Here is a 9,657-nt window from a genome sequence, read left to right on the forward strand (position 1 = left end):
ATGGCCAGGCAGAGGTGCTCCTCACTTCCCAGACGGGGTGGCCAGGCAGAGGCGCTCCTCTCATCCCAGATGATGGGCGGACGGGCAGAGACGCTCCTCACTTCCTAGACGGGGTGGCGGCCGGGCAGAGGCTGTAATCTTAGCACTTTGGGAGGCCAAGGCAGGCAGCTGGGAGGTGGAGGTTGTAGCGAGCCGAGATCACGCCACTGCACTCCAGCCTGGGCAACATTGAGCATTGAGTGAGCGAGACTCCGTCTGCAATCCCAGCACCTTGGGAGGCCGAGGCGGGCAGATCACTCGAGGCCAGGAGCTGGAGACCAGCCTGGTCAACAGGGTGAAACCCCGTCTCCACCAAAAATACAAAAACCAGTCAGGCATGGCGGCGCATGCCTGCAAACCCAGGCACTGGGCAGGCTGAGGCAGGAGAATCACAGGAGCCCGAGGCAGGGAGGTTGCAGCGAGCTGAGACCAGGGCAGTACAGTCCAGATTTGGCAACAGAGGGAGAGCGAAGAAAGGAGAGGGAGACTGAAGAAAGATGGAGAGGGAGACCGAAGAAAGAAGGGAGACGGAGAGGGAGAGGGAGAGGGAGATGGAATGCTTTTGTGAGAAAAGTTAAAAGAAGGGAATGAGACTCCTCCTATCAGTTTTTTTTTGTTTTGTTTTGTTTTGTTTTGTTTTACTTACCTGGCAAGGCTCAAATACGGTTGAGTTTTTGTTTTTTTTGTTTTTTGTTTTTTCCATTGGAAGGTACAATACAGAGGTTATAATCGTTGACGTTAGATGACAACATAACAAGCTAAAACATTTTCCTTGCAAGACAACCAGTGAAACTTCATGATCAGAATCAAATCAGTGTCCTTCTCACTGTCAGTGGGTGAAGTCTTCAGCAATACTTGTAGAGTTTGAGGCACTCATGAACTCAAGATCAGATTCTTTACTCAGGGACAGAATGTAAGCCAATCATAAGACCTTCCACAGGTGGTTAATTTGGACACCTGAAAAATGTGAGCTGTAAGTTTTCACTGGCAATATGCAGGTGCACATATGACAAAGAATAACCATGACCTTCATATCACCCCCAGCTGGTGCAGAATGGGATCCTTTTGACCCTTTCTCTCCATAATACCAGGCTACTCATCTTGTGTGGCAATAAAATACATGGTCTACTTCACAGAGAAAGAGATTCTTTAAAAAAAAGGATTTTTATTATGAAATGAGCAAAGCAATGGGAATAGATGTGAGATTATTCAGGGAGGTAAAGGAAGACAAAGGTGTTGAAAGGAAAAATCAGGAGAATTACATACATTGTTTTGGAAGACTCATTCTTGGTCACAAGTGTCAAAACCAAGGGGGCCTCAGTGCAATGTTGGAAAGATTCCTCCTCCATGCCCTCAATAACCCCCAACGTGTTTACCAAGTCTTGATTCACTCCCAGGATCCCATTAAAACACACAGCTCAACCCTGATCAGCCTCCACCTTCACTTCCCTTTGTAATTTTGACATGACTTTTTTACAGGACCATCAGGTTCCTATGTCTGCAGCACAGTAGCATACCAATATTCTGAGACAGCAGGGTTTGCAGCAGAGAGTTTAATGATCACAGGGTGGCAAAATGAAAAGCTGGGAGGAGACCCTCAAATTCATCTCCCCAAGAAGTACTGAGAGTTTTCAGAGGATCATGGACAGCAAGGGGCTGGAAAGTTGGTGCAGTTTGGTGGCAGTAAGAGGTATGAAGTCATCAGGATGTTAAAACTGCATTCCTTGGTGAGTTGGTGCCTTGCAGGGCCCTTCAGATCAGCTGGCATCAGTAGTTTCACTGACATGCAGAACCTGAAAGAATATGTCAAATGAAAAAGTTAATGTTTTACAAGGCTTAAACTGCTGTCTGCAGGGCAGTTAAGGGGAACTGTAATCTAAGGTCTACATGATTTTGGGACAGTAGGCTGCCAGCAACCATGAGGAAGCAGGTCACAGAGGAAGCTGACCTCATGATGAATGCTGAATGTGCTGCAAGCTTGGTTTATTTTTGTTTCTCCCCCTCCCTTCTTCACTGATTAAATTTATAAAGTTTATATGTATGGTTGCAATTTCTTCCAGAGTAGCCTTAACCTAAGCCCTGAGACCACTCAAGCCCTCAGTGGCACCTCTCTTCCATCAGCAGGAGGGAAAAACTGCTACCTTAGGTGATATAAAACCCACAAGACCATTACATACATGGAGATTTTTATTCTGATTTTGTAGGGACTACTCCTTTGTTTTTATAAAGCTATTTTAACTAGAAAGCATTTTTGTAATTTTGATGTGGCCAAAGATCTCCCAACAATACTACTGTCAGATTTTATTTTTCTGTCTAATATCCAGGAAAGATTAGACCCTTCCCTGCCTCAAACTCAGGACTATGCCGGTCACATATTAGTAAAATTCCATCAGTGTTTGTGAAGTTCATGAATGAATGAATTTTTTTTTTCAACAAAGTCTCCCTCTGTCACCCAGACAGGAGTGCAATGGTGCAGTCTTGGCTCACTGCAACCATTGCCTCTTGGGTTCAAGTGATTCTCCCACCTCAGCCTCCTGAGTAGCTGGATTACAGGCATGTGCCATCATCCCTGGCTAATTTTTGTATTTTTGTAGAGATGGGGTTTCACCTTGTTGGCCTGGCTTGTGCTGAAAGCCTGAACTCAGGTGATCCACCCAACTTGTCCTCGCAAACTGCTGGGATTACAGGAGTGAGCCACCTCGCCTGGCCTTGAATGAATGAATTCTTGATTTCCACCCTATCCCTAACACTGTCAATTTCTTGATTCATGAACTTAATATGGATATCTGATATGAATGGATATCTGATTCAATCCATTAGTCTGTGGAGAGCCAAAAATCCAATCAGGATTAACTGGGTGGAGCTTCAGAAATGCAATCAGATATCACTTTTTGATTGGAAGCTAGCAGTGGACACGTGGAGGGGTGTGGGTGGGACTTGTGATTAGAAAGGTCAATAAAGGCTTCTAAAGACCCACAGAAGAGACCCAAAGTCTTCAAGCCTGAAGTTCCTGCTTGGTTCTTCCTGAGGTCTGACCACCCTGCAAACTGAGTCCAGATCTGGTAAGTCACTAATCTCTGTAAGGACACTCCCTTCTGACCTACAGTCAGCTGGTCTGTGATGGTGACAGTGCAGCCTAAGATGGCATAGAGTTATATCCTGTTTTGTTTTGTTTTTTTTCTCATATGAACAATTTGAAGCTTTGAATTTTTTCCTCTAAATGCAGTTTTGTCTTTATTTCAAAAAATTGGATTGTGCTTTGGGTGATGTCATTTCAAAATTCTTGAAGGGAGCAGTGACTCATGCCTTTAACTCCAATGCTTTGGGAGACCAAGGCAGGAGGATCATTTCAGCCCAGGGATTTGAGACCAACCTGGACAACATGGCAAGAACCATCTCTATAAAATATTCTTTATTGAAGGGGGAATGGAGCCTCACTCTGTTGCCAAGACTAGAGAGCAGTGGCACGATCTCAAATCACTGCAACCTGTGCCTCCCAGGCTCAAGCACTTCTCATGCCTCAGCCTCCTGAGTATCTGGTATTACATCCATCTGCCACCTTGCCTGGCTAATTTTTGTATTTTCAGTAGAGGTGGGGCTTCACCATGCTGGCCAGGTTGGTCTCAAACTCCTGACCTCAAGTGATCCACCTGCCTTGGCCTCCCAAAGTTCTGGGATTACAGCCATGAGCCACTGGTGCTCGGCCTCTACAAAATATACATATTTTTTAATTAGCCAGTCATGGTAGCATGCATCTGTCTTCCCAGCTGTATGGGTTGCTGATGTGGGAGAAACAATTGAGCCCAGAAGATTGAGGCTGCAGTGAGCCATGCTCACACCACTGCTGTATTCCAGCCTGGGCAACCTTGTGAGATCCTATTAAAGAAAAAAAATCTTAACCAAAGAGGATCTTTGACCTTAATTTTAAACCAATCACATCCTCATTGTAACTCTTCCACCCAAATGGAGACACGGGTGTGGAGGTGCATGCCTGTAATCCCAGCTATATGGAAGGCTGAAGCATAAGAATCACTTGAACCTGGGAGGCAGAGGTTACAGTGAGCCGAGATGGCACCACTGCACTCCAGCCTGGGTGATGAAGTGAGACTCAGTTCCCCCCACATGAAAAAAAATTAAATTATACCACCCAGGTGATCATTGGATACATGAAGATTTCTACTGTGTTTTATTAGGGACTGTCATGTCTGTCCTTGTGAAACTGTTTTAACTCTGAAATATTTTGATAAATTAGATGTGGTCAAGGATCTCTCAACAAAGATACTTTCAAGTTTTTTTCTTTCTGTCTAATGTCAGGAAGAGATTCAACCCTTCCCTATCTCACACTCAGGACTATGAAGGACACATAGTAGTAAAATTCCATGTTTGTGGAGTAAATCAGTGAATGAGTCCTAGACTTTCACTCTATCCCTAAATATTTCACTTTCATGGATGAATACCTAATTTGATAGTTAATCTGGAAGAAAGACAAAAATCCAATCATGAGTAACTGGGTGGAGCATAAGAATTCTAATCCAATGTAATTCTCTCTCTCTCTCTCTCTTTTTTGAATCTAGCCGATTTCCCAGGCTGGATTGTAGTGGTATAATCTCAGCTAACTGCAACCTGTGCCTCCTTGGGTTCAAGTGATCCTCCTGCCTCAGCCCCCCTAGTAGCTTGGACTATAGGAGCAGACCACTGCACCTGGCTAATTTTTGTAATTTTAGTAGAGATAGTGTTTCAACATGTTGGCCAGGATTGTCTCGAACTCTTGAACTCAGAAGATCCAATGCCTCTGCCTCCCAAAGTGCTGGGATTACAGGTGTGAGTCACTGTGCACAGCCAAAGTGGTTCATTTTGAATATGTATGAGAGGTGTGTATTGGAAACATCTGTCTTGTGAATGATGCATAACACTGTGACATAGCTTTCAAAGCTTCTCGCTGAAATTTTCAATAGTGAGGCCGGGAAGAGGATTATGCCTGTAATCCCAGCACTTTGGAAGGCCAAGGCAGGTGGAATGTTTGAGTCTAGGAGTTCAAGACCAGCCTGGACAACATAGTGAAACCCACTGTCTTTACAAAAAGTCAAAAAATAAAAGATTAGCTGGGCATGAGATCCGAGCTTCAGAGATCCTCGGTAACATTTCCCAGTGCTATGAGTCTATTGCAGCAGTGGCTAATAATTCACGGACTAGGAGTGATCTTGCCTGCTCTTTAGAGGTTGGGACACACTCTTCTTGGTACCAGAAGGGTAGAACTATGTCTCTGTGGCCACTTATTGCAGATGGAATTGGAGTAAACTGAGGGCTCTTCCACACATGCTAGAAAAATGACTTTGGCCCTAGGAGAAGAGGGGGTTGCAGGGGATGGGCCTGAGAAACTTGCCTTTTCACTGGATTGTCCTCTAGAGTTTTTCCTTGCAGATTTGTCAGAATGAGCCTCCAGTCCCCATCCAGACTCCTGGAGCTGGCAGGGCAGAGCCTGCTGAGGAAGCAGTTCTTGACCATCTTCACCCTGGACAAGCTGCCCAGGGAGGTCTTCCCTCTGATGTTCATGGAGGCCTTCAGCATGAGACGTCTTGAGGTCCTGAAGCTGATGGTGCAGTCCTGGCCCTTCCTCCGCCTCCCTCTGGGATCCCTGATGAAGACACCTCATCTGGAGACCTTGCAAGCTGTCCTGAGGGGACTTGATATACTGGTGGCCCAGAAGGTTCGCCCCAGGTGAGGTGACTCAGGTGGCTTGGGGGGAAGGGTCCAGGCATCCAGGGAAGGGACAGCTGGCTCAGGAGGAGGGGTGGGGTTGGGGAGCTAGGGTGGCTCAGAGGCTTCTGATGGTGCCCATGAGAGGCCCTGGGCATTGCCCAGCTCTTCTGGGAAAGGACTGCCCACCATACAGGGTCCACTGAGGAAACAGGAACCTGCTTCCTCCCAGTGGAAGGTAAAGGTACTAGAAGTGGGTACCAGGCAGAATCCAAGGGGGAACGGGATGGAGAAGAGACAGAAGGGGGAGCACTGAGGACAGGAGCAGCTGACTGATGTCCTGGATGTGGAGTGAAAGTTCAGGTCAGGGGTGGGTCCTTGCCTACACTCTGAGCTTTTCCCCTATGTTACTCACAGGAGGTGGAAACTTCAAGTGCTGGATTTGCGGGATGTTGATGAGAGTTTTTGGACCATATGGACTGGAGCCAAGGTCCTCTCCTGCTCCCCAGAGGGCATGAGTAAAAGGCAGACAGTGGAGGACTGTCCAACGATGGGAGAGCACCAGCCCTTGAAGGTGTTCATAGACCTCTGTCTAAAGAAAAGTACACTGGATGAATGCCTGAGCTACCTTTGTGGGTGGATCCACTACAGAAGAGATCTAGTGCACCTGTGTTGTAGCAAGGTGGAGAATTACTCAATGCCCACTTCAAGTTTCACAAATTTATTAGAAAGGATATACCCAGAGAGTATCCAGGAGTTGGAAGTCTGGCAAAAGTCCTCTCTGAATAAAACAGGAAAGTTTGCCCCTTACCTGAGCCAGATGAGCAATCTTTGCAAACTCTTTTTAGCCTTCGGTTATGACCGTGAGTTATACATGAGCGGCCAATGGCAGTTCACTCCTGACTTGGACTCTCCATTCCTCTGCCTGTCCTACCCCCAGATGCTTTATATAAGAAAGATCAGTAATATCAAAGAGCACCTGGAGCACCTGCTCAGGTAAGAAATGATGGTGAGCTTTCTCTGCAGACCATACCATAGACTTTTGTTCTTTTTCACAGTAAACGTTAGTGGGCATCTACTGTGTGCCAGCCACTGGTGATGTCACAGGGAATGGGATGCTAGAATGTCAACTCATTATGCTGTTCAGTGCTCTATATCCTGAAGTGGGTATCACAAGACCACTCAAAGAAAGGCAGAGGGATGGCCTAGGGTAGATGCTACAGAGAGAGATGTGTAGAGAGCCAGTTAGTTGGGGGTTCAGATCTAGTGAGGGTGCATTTGTGAACTCCTTGTGAGAAAGAGTGTATAAAGTTAATATGATGAAAACATATTCTTCATACAGAGGACGGTATGAAAGAAGGGAAAATGTGGCCAGGTGCGGTGTCTCATGCCTGTAATCCCAGCACTTTGGGAGGCCAAGGCAGGCAGATCACGAGGTCAGCAGTTCGAGACCAGCCTGGCCAACACAGTGAATCCCGGTCTCTACTAAAAATACAAAAAAAAGTCACCGGTCATGGTGACAGGCACCTGTAATCCCAGCTGCTTGGGAGGCTGAGCCAAGGGAAGTGGAGGTTGCAGTGAGCTGAGTTTGTGCCACTACACTCCAGCCTAGGTTACAATGTGAGACTGTCTCAAAAAAAAAAAAAAAAAGAAGAGCAAGTGCATCAAATCTGTGCATTTCACAGCAGCAGCTCTGTCTTCAGCAGCTTAGTAAACACCAATGATCCTGTCTCTAATTCCCTGTCTGTAAAACATTTTGAACTCCAGGAAAGGTAATTGATATGAGAAGTGCATGCTTCTGGGATGGAGGGTGAGGGAGTAGCTGTGAGAGTAGTACCAATCACACAGGCAAGGGTGGAAGGACTGAGCCTAAGATGGAACTGCCCCTGAATGATCTGAGTCTTCATCAGGCAGCACCTTGCATGCAGACCATCATCTGATGATAGGAACAAACTTGTGTTTGGGTGAAACAGGCTTCCCCATTGCAGGTTACTATAACACGTGTGTTGTAGTAAGGTGCAGAATTACTCAATGCCCACTTCAAGTTTACCATTGAGATTATTTCCCACCCCCCTCCTCTAACTGGCACCATTGCCCATAACTAACTTCTTGCTCTCCCCAGGTGCCTCAAGAACCCCTTGGTGGCCTTTACATTCTGTGATGCTTACCTAGCTGATCGGGACATGGAGTGTCTGTCTCAGTACCCAAGCCTCAGTCAGCTAAAGGAGCTGCGTCTGACTCATATCCTAATGTGGACCACCAATCTTGAGCCCCTTGGAGTTCTGCTGGAGAAAGTTGCTGCTACTCTCAAGATCCTCATCTTAGAGGACTGTCGGATCCAGGACCCCCAACTCAGGGTCCTCCTGCCTGCCCTGAGCTGCTGTTCCCAGCTCACCACCTTCTACTTTCGTGGGAATGAGACCTCCACAAATGCTCTAAAAGACCTGCTGCGTCACACAGGCAGGCTGAGCAAGTTAGGCCTGGAGTTGTATCCTGCCCCTCTGGAGAGTCTTGACAACAGGGGTCATGTCAATTGGGAGATCTTTGCCCCAGTTCGGGCTGAGCTGATGTGTACACTCAGGGAAGTCAGGCAGCCCAAGAGGATCTTCTTTGGTCCTGCCCCTTGCCCTACCTGTGGCTCATGGCCATCTGAGAATGTGGACTTCCATCTTTGCTCTTAGGGAAGACCTGGTTAGTGGGATGGATAAGCTTTCTTCCACACACTTGGGAACTAAAATATTGTACATGGGTGCATTTTTTTTAATTTAATTTTATTATATATATTTTTTATTTTATTTTATTTTTTTTTTTTTGAGACAGAGTCTCACTCTGTCCCTCAGGATGAAGTGCAGAGGCACAATCTCAGCTCACTGCAAGCACCACCTCCTGGGTTCAAGTGATTCTCCTGCCTCAGCCTCCCCAGTAGCTGGTGTTACGGGTGTATGCCCCACCCCCGGCTAATTTTTGTAGTTTTAGTAGAGACAGGACTTTACGATGTTGGCGGAGGCTGACCTCAAACTCCTGACCTCAAGTAATCTGACCACCTTGGCCTTCTACAGTGCTGGGTTTACAGGTGTGAGCAGCAGGGCCCGGTCAGCCGCTTCTTAAAGGAAGCACACAGCCGCGTATTTGAGGCTCGTGCTCACTGTGAGTGGAAAAACAAAGGTGACTCAGCCAGGGGCAGGACTGGGTAAAAATGCTGACTTGGCATCGATGAGGCCTTCAGGGACCTGTGTCCTAGATGCAGAAATAGAACCTGAAGTTCTAGAGTGATGCAGGAGTTACCCCCGCAAGGATGGTTATTTAAAAATGTCAAAAATAAATGGAACCTGAATGGAAACTTTCTGGTGTTTTCCATGATTGATCAACCTGTTTTAGACATTTATACATCAGAAGTTTCTAGAAATCTGCCTCCTGGGTTCAAGCAATTTTCCTGCCTCTGCCTCCTGAGTAGCTGGGACTACAGGGACCCGCCACCATGCCTGGCTAATTTTTGTATTTTTTGTAGAAAGGAGGGTTTCACCATGTTGACCAGGTGGGTCTCGAACTCCTGACGTCAGGCAAACTACTCGCCTCAGCCTCCCAAAGTGCTCAGATTGTAGACATGAGCCACTGCACCTGGCCTGATATTCTGATATAAGCATAAAATGTGTAATGTTCAAATCACGGTAACAGGGATAGCCACCATCTCAAAAATTTATCATTTCTTTGTGTTAGCAACATTCCAATTCCATTGTTTTAATTATGTAGAAATTTATTATGAACTATTGTCAACATGATTTGCCCTATTGTGCTACTGAACCCTGGAACTTATTCCTATCTGTTTTTATTCCCATTAACCATCCCCTTCTTATTATCCATTTCCCAGTACCCTTCCTAGCTTCTGATAACAGTCATTTTACTATTTTTAAGTTTCGTGTT

The 9,657-nt window shown here is 46.2% G+C and overlaps 1 protein-coding gene across 1 annotated transcript; it reads left to right on the forward strand.

Moving 5' to 3' along the window:
• Nucleotides 1-5,470: 5,470 nt before the first annotated feature.
• Nucleotides 5,471-8,417, forward strand: LOC100442714 (PRAME family member 33). Its single transcript, XM_009235115.3, has 3 exons — nt 5,471-5,757; nt 6,154-6,732; nt 7,859-8,417. Exons 1-3 carry the CDS (start codon nt 5,471-5,473, stop codon nt 8,415-8,417), a joined length of 1,425 nt encoding a protein of 474 aa, XP_009233390.3.
• Nucleotides 8,418-9,657: the final 1,240 nt, after the last annotated feature.

This window comes from Pongo abelii, chromosome 1 (genome assembly GCF_028885655.2).
Source record: "Pongo abelii isolate AG06213 chromosome 1, NHGRI_mPonAbe1-v2.0_pri, whole genome shotgun sequence".
Taxonomy (NCBI): Eukaryota; Metazoa; Chordata; class Mammalia; order Primates; family Hominidae; genus Pongo; species Pongo abelii.

What these genes read in the sequence shown, in the direction of transcription:
- LOC100442714 (XM_009235115.3), top strand. Translation starts at nt 5,471, where the DNA reads ATGAGCCTCCAGTCCCCATCCAGACTCCTGGAGCTGGCAGGGCAGAGC. An exon ending in GCCCAGAAGGTTCGCCCCAG is followed by an intron (nt 5,758 to 6,153) that starts GTGAGGTGACTC and finishes TGTTACTCACAG; the next exon opens with GAGGTGGAAACTTCAAGTGC. An exon ending in CACCTGGAGCACCTGCTCAG is followed by an intron (nt 6,733 to 7,858) that starts GTAAGAAATGAT and finishes TGCTCTCCCCAG; the next exon opens with GTGCCTCAAGAACCCCTTGG.